Source organism: Haemaphysalis longicornis, unplaced genomic scaffold (assembly GCF_048455015.1).
Source record: "Haemaphysalis longicornis isolate Haplotype H1 unplaced genomic scaffold, Haemaphysalis longicornis Haplotype H1 scaffold_12, whole genome shotgun sequence".
Taxonomy (NCBI): domain Eukaryota; kingdom Metazoa; phylum Arthropoda; class Arachnida; order Ixodida; family Ixodidae; genus Haemaphysalis; species Haemaphysalis longicornis.
The window spans coordinates 111549878-111567840 of NW_027526225.1; the positions used below are offsets into that span (position 1 = coordinate 111549878).

At 44.4% G+C, this 17963-nt stretch overlaps 2 protein-coding genes across 8 annotated transcripts in view; one reads left to right on the forward strand and one right to left on the reverse strand.

The window, feature by feature from the left end:
* The first annotated feature begins 134 nt into the window (after positions 1-134).
* Positions 135-10827, forward strand: LOC144163261 (coiled-coil domain-containing protein 130 homolog). Its single transcript, XM_077694140.1, has 7 exons — positions 135-306; positions 436-569; positions 1456-1630; positions 4338-4422; positions 5572-5744; positions 8477-8615; positions 10109-10827. Exons 1-7 carry the CDS (start codon positions 304-306, stop codon positions 10399-10401), a joined length of 1002 nt encoding a protein of 333 aa, XP_077550266.1. The 5' UTR covers positions 135-303; the 3' UTR covers positions 10402-10827.
* Positions 10828-12205: 1378 nt separating this feature from the next.
* Positions 12206-17963, reverse strand: part of LOC144163259 (CAP-Gly domain-containing linker protein 4-like) — a 39813-nt gene continuing 34055 nt past the window's right edge. For 6 of the 7 annotated variants that reach the window (XM_077694137.1, XM_077694135.1, XM_077694133.1 and 3 more), the window contains one exon: positions 12206-17235. In XM_077694137.1, the coding sequence (XP_077550263.1) occupies positions 17024-17235 (212 nt within the window). In that variant the 3' untranslated portion in view covers positions 12206-17023. The remainder of the gene's footprint in view (positions 17236-17963) is intronic. The other variant, XM_077694139.1, reaches the window with a different exon arrangement.

The window sequence follows — 17963 nt, forward strand, 5'->3', positions numbered from 1 at the left end:
TTTAAACGTTTGTGCTTTTAAAATAAACTAATTAAACGTCAAAAATAAAAATAAATTTTATTTTATAGAGGTTTGTCTGGTTATGTCTAAAAAGCAGAAACACTCCAGCAGAAATGACCGGCCGTGCCAATCCAAATCCGAAGCTCAGTCATTTCTGCGCTGTCGCGATTTCTTCGTCAGGTCGAAGCGATGTGTATTTACGTTTGTGGTGCTTTGGTTTAATTTAACAAGGTCCGCAGCACGTTCAAGGACAAGGCGACAGCCGCCTAGGTCTGCGAAAGCCAGTCCTACTGATTCCAGAAAATGGTAAGCCGATCGCTTTCCTGCAGCGTTTACTACGTTGCCTGCCCGTTGTTTTGCTTTCGCCCTTCTCGACGCAATCGTGATATGTGACATCCCTTACAACGTGCTGCGTTAATTTATTCCTTTCACCAGGCGGAAAGAAAGGCAGTCAACAAGTACTACCCGCCGGAATGGACCCCCGGCCATGGATCGATCAACAAATTCCGCAATTCCCACCCTTTGCGGGACCGAGCCCGAAAACTGCACTTGGGCATACTTGTCATCAGGTGGGCATCTCTTCCGATCCGTAGTTTAGTCACGAAACATCCTTAAACTAACGGACTGGGTGTCAAAGTTAAAAGGACCAACTTGCATTCATAATACACCTATCGTTGCTTGAACTACAATTCAAGCAACAAGGACCCTGCCAGTGTCACTGGTTTCAACTTTTTTCGAAACCACAAATGCTTGCAGAACGGAGTCAAGCAACACACCCAGTACTTAGATTAGGAGGCCACAAGGTACCTCAGCCAAAAGTTAATGCTCTATGCCCATCAGACAACTTAGAAACCTGCTCGAGAGGTTTCTCTCTCTCCCGAGTCTTGGCGTTCTTTGAGCGCTCGAGTGACGTCATTACAGCAACGTAGCGGCTATTGGCCGGCATTCTTTCAGTTGCAGCCATAAATGAATTCGATAGCCACTTTAGAAAAAAAGCCACATAAGCAAAGCTGAAACTGAAGGCGTATCTGCTGGAACGAGCAAAATGCGCAGTGCCGCTGCATGCAGGCTATAACTATAGCTTTCGCAATGCTTCCAGACGCGAAGAAAACAGTGAAAGCGTTTAGCAGAAGTGTTGCAGAGTCCCTTTAGCATCTTAGTGTTTATGATTGGGTTCGAAGCATAACAAGGACAAACCTACATTCATCACACACTTGTTGTTTTGACTACAGTTAACATCTTACTGTTTATGGCTTCTATTATAATTGGATTCCAATCGCAGTAGTTGTAACTAAGCAAATTTCTGCTGGCGCTCGGTATTTTTGTGAATGCATTGTAAAAAGGTCACAGTTTCACATTATTTTGGAACCACGTTGAATTAGTGCATTTTGTATTTTCTGTCCTCACTGTAAAATGGGGGCAACGAGGCATGATCAAATGCTAACTATCCCACAGGTTCGAGATGCCGTACAACATATGGTGCGACGGGTGCGGAAACCACATTGGGACAGGCGTGCGCTACAATGCGGAGAAGTCCAAGGTGGGAATGTACTACTCGACGCCCATCTACAAGTTCCGCATGAAGTGCCACCTCTGCGACAACCACTTCGAGATCAAGACTGACCCACAGGTGAGGCCGATTCACAGAAACCGAATGGCGAAGCCATGCAGTAGAAACAAATTAACTTGCATCAAGGTTCTTGCAAGTGACGATAAGAAATGGAGTAATACAGTGTCGCCTTACAGTACAACTTCACTTGTGAGTTATTGCTTGAACATTTTGAGGGGCAGCACAGCCGACAAATACATGAGAAAAGAAAGGTAGTACGGTGCTGAACTTGCAACCAGTCATGGTGTTAAGGCAAATGGGCTTTGTTATAGTATTCATGTGTGTGTGGCATTTTCAATAAACTTAGTTGTAAGTCCAGCATGGTCCTGTCTTTTAAAGAAAAGCTTTTTACCTCTACCCCCCAAGGGTTCCGTCACGTCCATTGGTGTTAACAGAAAACTCCCGCGAACAAATAAGAGAAGTTACTGGCACCACCAGGAATCAAACCTGGAAGGAATAGAGAAACGAAACATGGGTCTATTGTCTCACCAATTGAGCTGCGAGCCCACGCGGAGACGGGGGAGACAGACAGTGCACTCACCAAGCGCATCTGCGGGTTTACCACCTGCGTTCTCGCTGAATGCCACGTGATAACGTCACGCGAATTCTCACGCCGCTGTGCGCTCCTCCCACAGCCTGTGTAGCGGCCGTGTGCGTGCCTTGCGCATGCGCTAGGAGTTTTAAAAATAAAATGCCCACACCAACGCATGGCACGTCACTTCTCTATCTCTTCCGCCGATCTCGTCGCCTCCGTAAGTGGCGACAAGAGACGAAGGAAAAGTGAGGTCGTCTAACACCAGGGTTGAGCTTCCTTTCATTCTATATATAAAAAAAAAAGTTTCCGCTCCTGTGCTTCACCAATACAACTCAACCAACCACCGATCAAGAATCATGCATTGATTTAATCTTGGCAAAGAATGTCTCTTTGAGGTAATAAAGGGTGTGGTTAAGTGCGTTTCACTTGTCTCTGGTTTCGCTCTTTGTAGAGCCACGTGTGTGAATTCAAGTGACATCTCATTAGGAATCGTGGCTGTCGCTTACAGCTTCACTTTCCAATCACTTTCACAGGGTGGATTAGCGCACATTTTTTCCTTTTCTTATGTATTCGTCTAGTGCACTGCCCCTCAGTACTTTTACCCAATTCCAGCTTGCCCAAATGTCGATTCTTCTGGAGTTGTCGCCTGCCTTATCTTGCATTTATGTTTTGTTTGCTTTGCACTCTGAAGACAAGGTAAATGATGACAACTACATTCTTGAATTTGCAGTGCAACAAACAAAAACGAAGGGAGGACAAGACGCAATGGCGCTGACTCTCAAATAAAGTTTATTGCAGTTACAGCAGATATCAGGGCAACAAAACAAGGAAAAGGAAACAAAACATGCGACAACAAAACTGTCACATTTATTTACTGTTTTTTGTTGTGCCATCACAGCAATGAACTTAGGTTGAGGGGCAGCACCTGTGTGTCTGGTCTCCCCTGCCATACTTGCCTGTGCTGTGAATTTAGGTATATAGAAAACCAATTCACCCAAGCATCAGTGTTGACAGGATAACCACCAACCTAGTTTTCTCCCAGCAAGCTGTGCCGATTGAATTACTGCGGAAATGTGTAAACATTGCATCGTTGCTTGTGCCTGCAAGCATGATGCCATTGCAGCTCCCTTCTTAGGAACTGGGTGGTGTTTAACTGCTCTTCAAGTGTAGTGTGTGTGAAGCGATGTGACGTGCATCACTTAAATTTAAAGTTGTGTGCTATAGTGACTTTGGTTCATGTACCGTATTTTCCGGTCTATAAGTCGCACCCCCTTAAAACGACAGTTTTTCCGAAGAAAACGTATATAAGTCGCACCGGTGTATAAGACACACCGGTGTACAAAATGCGCTTGTTAATCAGGTAAATTCATAGAGGATCAATTTGTTACAAAGTGCGGCGAAAGTACGTGGTTGCGGCAGCCGCCGCCTCTGAACGCATCCCCCGGTAAGCAGTGCTAGACGCGTGCATCTACCGTCCAAAGTCTAGACAGAACGAACTTCCCAAAAATGGTTTATTGATACACACACATGGCATATCTTACAGACGACGTTTAGGTAAAACCATTGAAACGTTCTTCCTCCGACTCCCTTGCAAATAATTAATTCATTTAGACCATAGAGCTGTGTCTCTTAATGACCGCTGACATCACGCAGCTTACAGGCACCTTTTTGAGCGCGGACCACGCGCGGCCGCCACGTAACGGATTTATTCCATACATAAGTCGCACCGGTGGATAAGAAGCACCAACAAAAGTTTTCAGAAAACAACCATGACTTATACACTGGAAAATACGGTATTGTGATTTGGTCACCTGTACAGTTGTAATATTCTTAGAGGCGTTAGAAGTGACAACTGGGCTAGTTGGTTTCGCATTCGGAACACATTGATGGTAGCGCACTTACAGACAAACACTAAAAAAAGAGACAGCAAACCACAGCGCTGTAATTACAGTAATGGTTTGACCATTACTGTAAATGCAGATCTAAAAAAGGCACGCAAAAACAAGTTAAGAAAACCCTAGCTGAGATCCCAAATGTAGCACTGAACGCCAAGGCTGGTCCTAAATTTCAGCCTCCAAACAAGTTTCGTCCCTGTCATGGAGGTCATTGTTCATTTGGTAGCCCTCTTATGTCAGCAGAGCCAGTTCAACTGCATCTTTCTTCTCACGCCACTGCCTCTATGCCTGCTTCCAGAACATGGACTATGAGATCGTTTGTGGAGCAAGACGACAGGAAAGGCGATGGGATCCCAAGGAGAATGAGCAGGTTGCTCCAGATGGTAAGCGGCAGTTCTTTGATGCATAGAAATGCTTTCTGCCGTAAATTGGTCCAAATCCCAATGTATTCTACCCTCCACGTGTCGTCCGGCAACTCAAACTATAGTATGACACCTCTCCATTTGCTTAAAGGGGCCATGCAGACAAAACAAAAGTTTGGTTTATTCAAAAGATTGCCTCATTAGAATCATACTGACACCATTCTTAACATCACGCAAATATGCTATAAAATGAGGAAAAGAGGGAATGGCCATGCGACCCACTAGCTCATTTCCCGAAACAGAGCCTGTGATGTGATGCGTGACAGCTCTGCGATTGGCTGAGGCCGGCAAAAGCAAGTGCATATAAGGAAGGGCTTAAAAGCTTGCCGAATGAGCTATTTGCGCTGAAATTTAGGGCACATTCTTTTTATAGCAGTAAGAATGGTGGGAGAAACAGTGGAAGTTACGAGAGCCTGCGTAAACATATAAGTACCAATGTGTACTGCTGTTGGTTCTGCGCGCACTATGCTTGTTTTTTTGCTGCACAGCACTGCGGCTCTTTGGGGTTGTCTCAGGCGACACTGGCCGGTCTTACGGGCCCATATTTGTCGAGCGAGCACCATGTTTCACGAAACGATTACTTTCTCCCTGAACAAAAACAAGCCAGGCACAAATACGGCCAAAAACAAAGCAAAGGCAGAAAACGGTCCTCTGCGGTATGGTGGCGCCATCTAGGTTGACTAACGGCAAACAAGTCTCCGCTTCACACCAAGTTTAGCTTGAAGCCCCGCTCTTATGTCATTGCAGGCGTTGCTAAAACACATGATTTGGTGGAAGAATCAAAATTTTCGGTTAAATTGATTAATTTCGCAGTGAATAAAGCATCGTTTGCTCTGGACAAACACTGGGGCACTACAAAACATGAAATCTTTCAAATAAAACAAACTTGTATTTGTCTGTATGGCCCCTTTAAGGTGGCTACTAAAGGGGACACAATTCAGTGCAAATCTTCCAGCATTTTCAGGAATGTAGGTCGTGTTCAAGATGTTGCCGATTTCTCTAATTCTAGAAATTTCATGTGGTGCTCATCAGTTACATCTTGGAGCAAAAGGCCAATATTTCTATGAAGCGATCTAGGCCAACTTTATTGCTTCTTCCTTTCCCTTCCAGACAAGGAGATTGGCAAAAAGATGGCCACCGATGCGATGTTCAAACTCGAGCACGACGTCGACGACAAGGGCAAGGTCAAGGTCGTGACACCCGCGCTGGCAAGGCTGGAGCACTTGCAGGACCGCTGGCGGGATGACTACAGCTCCAATCAGCTGCTACGCAAGTCGTTTCGGGTAACGTCCGCTGCTCGGAACTTTTGTTGGCTAGCCTCAACCTCAATTGCTAGGCTCAGCATTAAGTACAGAGCACTTTAGGCGCTCGCCTTGTCGTCCTAGCTCGCTCGCTCGACCCATGTATATAGAGCACCAAGGCGGTGTCCAGGGGTAACGCTGTTGTTCACGGCGTACCCCAGAGGCTTCTATCGAAAGCCAGGCGGTTTATATAGTCATAAGCGTTAGAAACTCGTGAAACGCTGGCGCTTATAATGCATCTTCTCGTTGTTTAGCGCAAAGAAAACTATAGGTACATTTGAGGCAAAATATATGTAATTAGCCAGCAGCGCCCGCATTCCTTTAGTTAAGGACACCCGTCGGGTTGGTTTTTACGATAGTAAACGCAAAATGTGCCAGTGTAATGCCGACACGTGCGGGGAGAAAAGCACAAGGAGAACAGAAATCCCGCTGGCACAGTTTCTAGCAGGGGGCGCGCGAGCACTGTGAAGGCAGGAAATTTCAATTGCATGGGGTGGTAGCAGTAAGCGGATAACGGCGGTACAGCCCATTATGGCGAATCACTGCTCTGCACTTCTGACAGCTTTCACATTGAGTGGAACGGCTTCAATTACATTTTTCATCACCCTTTCACTTCAGTGGCATGAGAGACAAAGGCTGATAGATTTAAGAACCTATAGATGTCTAACACGAGTAGTCTACATTCAGTGATTTTTTTCGCAGATGGGAAATACTTTATATGAGAATACTCAAGTAAGGCTTTCATGTGATCGTAGAAAACAAAGCAGGGAAACAGGTTTCAACCATGAAAGAAGCCATAGGACACTTATTGCTTGCTGACTATGTGCATGTTTATGTATGGGCAATTCTTGGTGAGTCTAAACAATATATATACCGTATTAACTCGATTCTAAGCACCCCATTTTTTCCACAATCGCGATACCCAAAGTGAGGGGGGTGCTTAGATTCGAAAAACCTAAACTACCCCCCACCCCTGTTGCTTTTTTTGCGGCCGTATCTTGACGAGACAAGTGAAAGGAATAACGTTTTATCTGGCTAAAATTCAAAAGAACAATAGGTACAGACAGTAAACCCACCGCTTACATCAGTCACCCTCACTACCATTCGAGTCCGTTGGGCCGCTTGGGCAGCTGCTCTTAGTATCCCCCAGCAGGTCATCTTGTGTTCCGTTGAAGTGGTTTGTAATTGAAAACTTTATAAAGGACTTAGCCACAATGTCAACTACAGCCCTTTTCCACGCGTCTGAAATCCACCGATGGTTTCTTAGAAAAGGAAGTGCTGAGATTCGCATGCAAACTTTTTTTAGGGGCGAAGCCCCTTAGACGCTGGGGCTGTTGGCGTCTCCTGTTGTCGTCGTCGTCGTCGTAATCGTCGTCTCATGTAGTCACGGTACAAAACACCGGGACACTCGTTTATGCCTCACGCTAGAGAGCTTCATGCTTCAAAGATGAAGGACTTGTACAGCAAAGGTGTATACCACTACCCCCAAATGGTTTCATCTCCGTTGGCAAAAACGCCAAGGCGCCAAGAATACTTATGCACTGTATGCTTCGCCCCTCCCCAAGTTTCACATTAGTGGATATGGCCTGGGATTTTTTTTTTTTTTTTTTCAATATTTTTTCCTGAAAGTAGGAGAGGGTGCTTAGGATCACAAAAATGTGGCATATTCGGAAATCGCTTATATGTGTAGGTTTGTGCTAATGTGTATGTCTGTTACAGTGCTGTTATGGCCAAGACATTGTGCTGTAGCGCACAAGGTAGTGGGTTCTATTCCCAACTGCAGATGCTTTGTCTGTGAATGCCAAGGTGACCAGAAATTGATTTGTAGCCCTTCTTTACGACACAGTTGATAGGCCCGAGATGTTGCTTTGGCGCAAGTACCTGTGTGCATTAGTAATGGTGCATTGAAAAACCATGCCTTCCCAGTGCTTATCCTACCGCAGGACAGGGTGGTTGATGAGCCATGTATCTTTTGTGAGGCACAAAACTGTGGAGACCCTTGGTGAAACACCGTTCCCGTTGCTTACAATTAGCGTCAGCCACTCGCTCTCTTATATGGTGGGCCACACTTCCCGTGCACATGTTCAGCCCCATGCTTCTTTCCAATGGCCCTGCTCCCCTATCACTTATGCTTCTGAATGATTCACTTCCAAGACATCGCCACGTAGAATAGCCAGCATCTCTGAGCCCGATCATATGTCTTGGCGAACATTTGTTGCAGCATATGGCAACATGCTGCAACAGGGGGCGGCAGAAAGTTAGATGGGCAGGTGAGCTCAAGAAGTTTGCGGGGATAAATTGGTCGCAGTTGGCTAAGGATCCGGATAATTGGAGATCTATGGGAGAGGCCTTTGTCCTGCAGTGGGGGTAGACAGGCTGATGATATGATGTTGCAGCGTGGCATTCTTGACTGGGGCTAGGGCATGCTATCATGTTGTGATCCTTTACCAACTTGAAGTTGTCCAGGTAATAGCCAATAGCCAGATTCACTGTTAGCACCCTCTTTAAAAGCCTCACTACAGCCTTTTGACAGGGAGCTGCACTGTTTATCTATGGACCAGGAACAAGCATTTACTATGAAATGTACGATATTCCTTAGGCTGTGTTCTTCTAAAGGAGCGGTAAAATATGTGCCATTCTACAATGGTAATACCGAAATGCGCGTGCGTGTGCCTCGGGTGTGAACTTTGCTCTCCTCTTTACACGCGATCCAGAGCAAGAAGAAAGAGCTCCACCTTCAGGCGGAGAAGGACCGAGCCCTGCTGAAGAAGTCTTCCCTGCACATCAGCCTTGTGCCCGAGACAGCAGAGGACAGCCGCATTGCCAAGCTGCTCACGCTCATGCCGACTCAGAGTGAGGGCAAATCCCTTCTCCTGAATCCTTTCCATAGATTCCAGCTTGGACAGAGAGAGTCATGCCCAGTAAAGCTAAACGTCATTCCAGTTATACCTGTACACGAGCGTTTGAAATGGCATTTGAGTCGAATGGCCCTCGATATTTCAAATGCCATTCGAACTGAAAGGAGTTCCGTCAATCTACACAATTCTAAAAGGCCCTTGAAAGTTTCCATGTTCGCCCACCATGTTTTGGTTTCGCCACTGCTGCCGTTTCGTTTTTGACAAAAATTTAATTTTAGAGTTAAAAGCAAAAAAACAATTATTAGAAATCAAATTGATAACAATCGACAAGTGTGCACAAAACATGCACTAACGCCATTTTTTTTTTTTTGGCAGAGTACTAGGTTACCTTGTAATCGTAGAGAGAGTGATACAAAACAAGAACAAGGGAAAAATTATGAAAATCGTGCACCTTAAACACTAAGTTTTACTCGTCAATAATTGTTTTGTATTTACGGCATGTAGAAGCTGCGACAGAGAGTATGATCGTTCACGTTTCAAAGGCCTTTGAGAACCTAAAAGGTCGTTGGTGGTGCTGCTTTGACTCAAATGGCATTTTAACCAAATGCCTTTGAAAAACGTCGTGTAGCAGCTCAAATGTGTTATTTCAGTCAAATGACATTCGAGTCGAAGGCCTACGAAACGAAACGCTCGTGTAACACGTGCATTAAGTGGCTTACTTAGCTGAAGAGTTTTAAATCAAAATCCTGAAACTGTGACATTGTGTTGTGAACCTGTCCTGGAAGTGTTGTTCTTGAACTAGTTTACATTAAATTTCGAGGAAGTGCTGCTCATGTAATGAAAACACAGCCAACATGTATTGAGGCATAGGTAAAGTTGGAAGTGGTGCCACATTACTAGCAGAGTGAAAGGACAACAAAGCTACAGCAAGCTGTGGCCTTCTAAAAACTTAACCGCAGCCTTCTCAAATGCCTGGAGCTGTTTTATTTTGAAGGGGGCTTGTCTGCGAGGGACCTTTTTTTTCCCCCGATTGATTGTAGGGTTTAATGCGTCGACGCAGCGTAGGTGATGAGGCGGCGCGCCGTGTGGAGGGCTCCGGATTAATTTTGACCACCTGGGGATCTGTAACGTGCTCCGAAATCTCGTACACACGGGCGTTTTGGCTTTTCGCCTCCATCTGAAAAGCGGCCACCACAGCGGGAATCGAACCCGCATCCTCTTGCTCGGCAGTATTTTTTTTTTTTTCCTGCCTCAGCTTTGCTTTGGCTAGGAGAGATTTCCCACTGATGTAATGGTTGTCAGATGTACAAGCTAACCAGCAAACCTTAATTTCATAAGGGGAAAAGGGTAGCCTGAACATTGTCTCTTTGGTTTTATTCTTTTAAAGCACAGTAATGGGTGTTTTTACACCCTTGTAATAGCTTGTTCCCAAGGGTTGCTAAAGTATAAAAAAGCCCGCACCATATCTTCCCTTTTTCTTTTCAACAGCATCTGACGAAAGGCAGAGGATGAAGAGAAACGAGATCGCCGTTCGGCCAATTTTTTCATCGACATCGGCATCATCGAGCACAACCAAAGAGCTGCTGCCGGCGCAGGGCCACCAGGCAGCACCAAAGCTGGAACTCGAGTCTGCAGTTTCAGCCCCACTGCAAGAGGACCTCGTCAGGAAGCACAAGGCGGAAAAAGAACAGGCGTCTGTGTTGGCTCCCCCTCCAGAACCCGAGAAGACCATTTCCCTGGTGTCCTACGGCAACTACAGTTCTGAAGAAGAAGAAACATAGCAGGGATACCTTGTTGCCTGTGTTATAGTAGCATTTCTACGGGGCTTACTCGTATTTCTTAAAATGGAGAAATCTGTATGAAGTATATGTACATGCTGTTACAAAAAACGATACAGGGACACAGCATAGATATCATCTAACCCTATTGCGGCGGAATTTCTCAAAATTGTGAAGTTTGCTTGGGTACTTCAGATGCGAAAACTGATTATGGGCAAGAGATGTGGAGAAGATTGTGAAAGAATAGTTGATTTTCAAGTTTTGTCTTCTGCTTGATTGTTCAGACATTTTCACTGTCCCGTCAAGTTAGAAAAATCGGCTGTTGACTGTATATATCATGTTATACATTGCAATTATAATAACTTTGCTGTATATATCTGTAAATACATGCAACTACCCCTGTTTAGAGGGATCTGTATATAAAATCCAGAATGAACAATAAACTATTAGTTCAAATGTATGCTGGTTTCAGTCACTCACACATCAAGTATTGTGAATCTGTCAGTTTTAAAGAACAACCAACCAAGCCTGTCAGAAAAAGGCACTGGATTAGGCCAAGCTGATTACATATACTGCAGAGCACTGCAGGGCTTAGAGCATCAATAAGATAAGGGCCAAGAAAATTTGCGTAAACATGTCACTCTGGACAGCTGAAAGATACACAGCGCCCCTACAATAAAACGCAACCTGCTAACCGCTTCACGAGAAAACAGATTAAGACAACAGGGTGATGTGGACACTTCCGTTTTATCAACTGAGCATTTGTCGACAAGTCAATGGGCTGGCCTTGTCATCTTAGCTTGCCAACGGTTGATGCGACTGCCGGAATCAGGTGGCGCAGCGAGATAACGGGCCCAAATAGAGCCTTCTGTACCGGCGTCAAGGAGTCACGCTGACGCTTCGAAAACCACGCAGTTTAAATAGTCGTAACCGTTCAAACCTTGTGAACTGCTGGCGCTTGTGATACATCTCCCCGTTATTTAGCGCAAAGAAAACTGCAGGTACATTTCAGGCAAAATCTGTGTGTATAACTGGCAGCCCCCACGTTCATTTAGTTAGGAACGCTCGTTGGGTTGGTTTTTACGATAGAAAGCAAAAAAAGCGGCCGTGCAAGAAAGAAATGGCGCGTTTGAAATGACGCAGAAAGGCTCCAGCCACGCAAGAAAAAAAAATGGTGCGTTCGAAATGCCGCAGAACGGCTACAGTCGCGCAAGAAAAAAATGTCGCATTCGAAATGACGCAAAACAGTTCCAGCATAGGAAATTAAAGCAATCGCAAAAAGAACAGAACTCCCACTGGCGCAGTTTCAGGCAGGGGGCGCGCGAGCACTGTGAAGGCGGGAAATTTGAAATGTATTGAGTGGCAGCAGTGAGCGGATAACGGCGCTGCAGGCCATTATGGCAAACCCCTGCTCTGCACTTCCGACAGCTTTCACGTTGAGTGGAACAGCTTTAATTTTTTTTCAATAAACTTACTGTTGGCCATATGCCGGTCGCTATCTGTCCTCCAATCAAGTGACTGAAACATGAGGTCTTTCCACACGATCAACCATTTGCGTTTTCTAACTTCGAAACACTTCCGAGAACATTTGCAGTTTTTGAGTAGCGCTAATTGGTTTGAAACCTAAATCGAATATTATATAAACCACTTTGTATTTGAAAGTTTCAAATATTCGCACACCCCATTTTCAACACATTATGATGCATGGCACTAATGTATTCAATACCTCTTCAGTTGCCACCACGAAGAAAGCACTTTGACAGTGCTGTTCATTCAAGTGATGGCAGTACACGCATTGGTACACACGTTCTATTTGTTGCTCTTTTTATTGAACGAGGTTAAAAACAATTCGGACGAGTGTCGCACATGGTGAAAGCACAAAGCGTTTAACCAAGCAGACACAAAGCTCTTTGAACTGTATTCAACATGCATGTAGCACACCTGACAAGCACACTAATCTAAACATGCCAAAGCACCAGGTACTATGGAAAAGAAATTGCCTCAACTGCCCTGGTGAACTTGACAAACATCGAACAATTCACGGGGAAACAATGATATTCATCAAAGCCGCTGCTATAAAAAGAAAACTTGGTGCATGATAGCATGGAAGGGAATACATAAATAGTGACACTTTATAAGATTTATAAGAAAGTGAGATATATCGATGTCCTGCCACCAGGAAATATAAACAGCAAGCCTTAGTGACAGTCAAATGCAATGTTATAAAACGGGCGTTCACGAATTAAGTAAAACTGCAACCATTTTTAAGACTCCTTCCTACAACTTGGCTTGCACAGCCCTAAAAACACGTTAACTCCAGTCCTGTATTAGCAGGCACAAACGTATTTCTGAGGTCTTGTCATTAGCTTAAAAAACAACAGCTGATTCAAATTTGGGAGCCAAGTTAGATCAAGATCCTCGCTTGAAAACTCGTGGATGCACGTTTGAGAATCGGTTTTGAAATGTTCATTCTGCGTTAACTCAAAAACTGTAGTTGTCATCACTCGATACCAGTGTATCTGGTGCCTTGCACACTAGATACCGGCAAAATGAATGTGCAAATTTTTGCACACCAGTTCCACATTACGTATGACGTTAACAAACCTGACATCGGGCTTGCATACTGCAAACCCAGTTAATTGCGTCGCACTGATTGTATCTGATGGCTGAAACACAGTATCGCCCATAGAGTCAATTGTGCCACTTACGGAGATGGAGTTTGCAATAATCAAGCCTTCACTTTGCAGTTGACACATTCAGACATGCACACACACACCCGCAAAAAGCACAACCTTAGGGTACTGAACTAAGATCGATTCACCTTTGGTCTTCGTTCCAGTTCAGAGTACGTATTAGTTTACGCCGGTTTTGAAACCAGACTATGTTTGTACCCACATAGTGCGTTGCCCTGATCACCAGAGATGGAGATGGAAAAAAAAAAGCACTTCGCCACATTAGACAGTGTCTGACCACATCATGTCTCAACCCCACTGAAAGTTTTTTTCGGTAAAAAATACATTACAGCACAATGGTAAAAAGAAACCCACAAAAGCATGGACATTTTTCTTGGAACTCGTTAACAACCCGTTTTCTCACCGATAACAATTTCCTAATGTCATCTATTAACCTGTTTTTGCATTCAGATCAACTGGTTCGTAATGTTACATTACTATAATAATATTACAACCGCCCCCAGCTTTGCTAAAACCGAAAATTTTGGCCTCCTCACTTCCCTCATGGCTCCAATATGGACAAGAATTGCTTCATTTTAAATTTGACTCGGCCAAAAAAAAAAAAACTGCTTTTTCATCGCCCAGTTACTTCTGACTCGCCGTCTTGTGCTTGCCCTCATTAATATAATGATAGGTGCAGTAAAAAAAATGCGTATTTAAGTGATGAAAATATTCTGTAAATGCATTTATTATAAAAGTCATGCTTTGACTGAAATGCAAATGATAGCACATTAGTGCAAAGGAGTGGAGAAAGAAACGTGCTGATAAATGCACATTTTATCGATCCAAAGCTAAGGGTTTTTTTCCTTCAACAAAGCAGTGCTAATACACGTGTATGCAATACAATACTCCCCTTACTGTTAGCAAGCTATTTCTTCAAATAACTGTAGCTATTGCACAAGAGGTAGTTATTATTATTATTCTAAACATTAGGCTCGTTTCACGTGGTGCTTGCTTGCATTACTGGTAATGCAGAAATAAATGCTGTGCGAGGTACCACTCCAAAACCCTTCACTAACGACAGCAACCTTTGAGAACGCAAGGCTGGTGCTTAGGTATCTTAGCAACACGATTTCACTGCTGCCATAAAAGCATCACGCACTGCGGGCAAAAAAAATGCCTTTTAAGATCTGGCTCCCTTCAGAAATCTTGATGGCATCCGAAGAGTGCGCGATATAAGGCCACACGAACTTCAAAGCAGTAACAACCTCACACGTCTCGTGAATGAAAAAATGCACCCCGCTTAATGCCAACCTTTCTTTCACTCAATGACCTCAGACGTGGGTCTTTATCCTTGAGGCAGCATCTTGAACCTGTGGTCTACTAAGCTGTATCAAGCTGCCTAGGCTGGCCTTCAAAAAATGGGGTTACTCGGCTTAAAACATTGAGCAACATCTCGCAAGAAGTTCACCTCCAGTATTGTGCTCTTGTCACATCCATGGTTTAGGAAGATGCATCAGGTGGTTTGAAATGCGTAGTAAAGATCGTATCGCAACTTGCAATGGTATTTCATCAGTGACATATCATACATTGTCCTCTGGTGTCATTACACTGATGTCATTTGGGCAACTTGAAAAAAAGTTACCTGGCAATAAATGCTGGGAAACACGTCGATACAATTGTTTCACAAAGCAACATGCAAGAAGGGATGTATGGTGCATCATGTAGATTTCGTTATCGACATTTTTCTTCACGTCACTACCAGCTACTTAAAACTTTTCTTGCGTGAATGCATGGCTAAAGAAAATTAAGATCTTCTGAGTATATGTTGCTTCCTCTTCTGTAATTTTTTTTGGAGGTACAAGTATGCATTCCAGAATACAAAGGCGTACAAGCTCACACTGTTTAGTTAGGTAAGCAATGCGAATACTATTTGTAGGGCACAACTTTGACTATGTCCATCCTATATTTTCATATGCACGCACGTGCTCAAGTGCATTTCTTAGTTTGCTGTACTGACATCATCAGAAGTCGCAAAAAGGCTGCCAAAAATGTCACCTACATCTCATGCTTGAGGGCTTGTAAGTAATCAACCAACTTGAGATTTTAAAATTCTAAAACCTTAGCATGAACAAAACTACTACTTTATAAATCCCTAGTAGTCTACAAAGGAACACTGCTTTGCGATTCTTCATAAATAATATGAGGCTGGTGTTTCTGCACTTGACCCTAATCAAAACATATACACAACGGCCCAGGATCTCGCATGGTATACTTAATGGCCTAGAAATAGAATTTTTAAGCTTTTAGTTCTGCCATCGAGCACTGCCAGAAATAAATACCCAAAAAAGAATGTGAATGTGCACCTTACGAGGCGCAACACTCTGCCCAGCGTTCGTGGCGTGATCTCTTGCGTGCTGTTCTCCTTGCCAGTTCCCGTGTGGAGAGCACAGACGCCGAGCTTGCGAAGCCAGTTGCCGCTGGTTCTAACGCGGTCCATTTAGGGAGAGATGCAAAAGGTTGCGGACGAAACGACAGTCATGGAGACCTTTCAGTGGCAAGTTAGTTCGGAAATCCATGCCAGGTGCAAAAGCTGGGTATCCTACGAAGGGAGAGGGGCCGCCAGCTCTGCTGTTTCTCCAGCCTCGCACCATTAGTGCAGGCTGCACCAATTTCTTTGAGTGCCACTTAGTAACGACTGCTCATGGACTGCCCAGAACTGGTACCCTATGAAGCCCACAAATTTCTCAGTGCAAACAGTGATGCTCTGTAACAGCCAGGCCTGCCGTTTCAGGCAGTGACGGTAAATGCTCGCATTTGTAGTCTGTCTGATGTACTATGAACAACGAATACTTCATCACATCAGTGTTTTGCCGGATGTTCTCACTGTGTCAAGCTCTCGAAGGTCATTTCTTTCACTAGGAACACACTATCTTCAGAAAACATTCCACACCATTAAATGCCATCTTAGCAAGACAGCCTGAACCTCAGCACCAGGCACTTTAAACAAACGTGCGAAGGGGAAATGCTAGAGAATGAGTGGTATAGAGGTGATGGCAGCACTCTACGAGAATTATCTACGCACAATTCCCAAGCCATCAAGGACGCATGAGATTCCGTTCCCTCATGGGTACAAGTCGGCCACTTTTTGTACACACCCAGGACCACCTACCAATTTACTTCAAGCACTCCTATTGTTTTGGACAGCTGCTAGAGGAGGCCCACTGCTGTGCCTCAGTAGCGTAAGACTGAATCGCGCGTTTTGATGCGAATGTTCTGGAATTGAGCCGCAGCAGTGCAAAATTTTTTGCAAGGACTGCGATTTTTCTTGCCGTGAAATGTTCTTTCTCAGTTTTATGTATTTTTTGCATAAATGAAGGTTGTTTGGTATCTTTTAGGTCAGTTTAGGGGCAGGACATACCGTATTTTCATGCGTATAACCCGCCCCTGCGTATAGCCCGCAGCCGGACTTTTTCCGTCGATGAATAAAAGAAAATATATCCCCGCCTATTGCCCGCATATTTTAAACGTAAACGGATGGACCAAAGCGACTACTCAAGCAACATTAAACATTTGTTTATGCAAAAGAATTTACCTAGCTGACTATGTAACTAGATGACTTGCCGCATACATTTTTTCAGGTTGGTGTATTATTGAGCTCTGTATGCAAAATAAGCACTGTCAATGGGATAACGGGGATTTAGTCGCTATTAATGCTGTAAGGACATCACGTGCCAACGTGCATTGCGAAGCAGTAAAGGAAACACCTCGCATATGATCCGCACCTCTACTTCAATCCTGAAATTTTCGCCTTTTTGGTGCGGGTTATGCGCGTGAAAATACGGTAGTCACCACATCAGAAGTGCCTGTGCTTGTACCCATCATCTCGGAACGGAATATCGCTGAGGACGCAGAGTTGCGTGGTGTTTGCCATACTGACGAGACCTCCCCCATCAGGAGTGGGGTTGCTCTTCGAAGAGCTTTGCACTGTTGATGCCGCGCACGGTGACCTTGTTGGGGCGCACAATGAGGCCGTGGTTGGGCTTGCAGGTGAAGTAGCGCCGCCCCTGCACGCTGCCGTCGTTGCGCCCTGTCGGTCCCCGCAGTTCCACGCCCAGCCAGGTGCCTTCCTCAAAGTGTACCGGGCCGATGTACCGGATAACGCCTTTTCACCGAAGGAGGAGGGCAGGGGGAGACAGAGAGAGAGAAGCGTTCACGGTCGATTCCCCTTCTCTTATCCGAGGAATGTGACAACGGGTGACGGGTGTACAGTAGAATCTCGATAAATGGAAATCCCTTAAACGGAACAGCAGCCTTTAAGTTGGTTGGTTTTGCATTCAGATAACGTAAAAAAACTTTCGGGAATCGGAACTAAAATTTCTGTGTCACCGTGTAAACGGAACCGAAAGTGGAACTTCTTGTCAGACCCATTGCCATGAGCATCAGCTGCTGGAGATCCTGATCCTGAATATGCAGTTGCAAGTGCTCGAACAAAAGAAAATTGATGCATTTTTGAGTGCACAGTGACTAATGGTTGCCAAATAGACTTTGTGAATGGTGTGCCTAAATCTCTTGTAGTTTTCTTGCTTTCTGAAAAACTATCTGCTACCTTCACCTTCTACTTAATTAATATTAAGATACTATTAAAATAATATTCAGATAATATTATTTAGATAATATTAAGAGAGTGCATGCACATAAATTTGCACTATTGCACATCTCTCGCGGTAAATGGAACTCCTGTTAAATGGAACTAATTTTTTGGTCCCTTGAAGTTCCATTTATACAGAGTCTACTGTATTTGCACATGCACAATGCTCAAGCTTCTCCTCACGTTAGTGAGGAGAGGATTGCAATGTGTGCTTCTTGCAATCCCCCCAGATTCCAATTGTT

Bases quoted from the DNA above. Each gene is read 5' to 3' on its own strand.
- LOC144163261 (XM_077694140.1), top strand. The intron at 1,631-4,337 runs GTGAGGCCGATT...GCCTGCTTCCAG, and splicing joins AGATCAAGACTGACCCACAG to AACATGGACTATGAGATCGT. The intron at 4,423-5,571 runs GTAAGCGGCAGT...TTTCCCTTCCAG, and splicing joins TGAGCAGGTTGCTCCAGATG to ACAAGGAGATTGGCAAAAAG.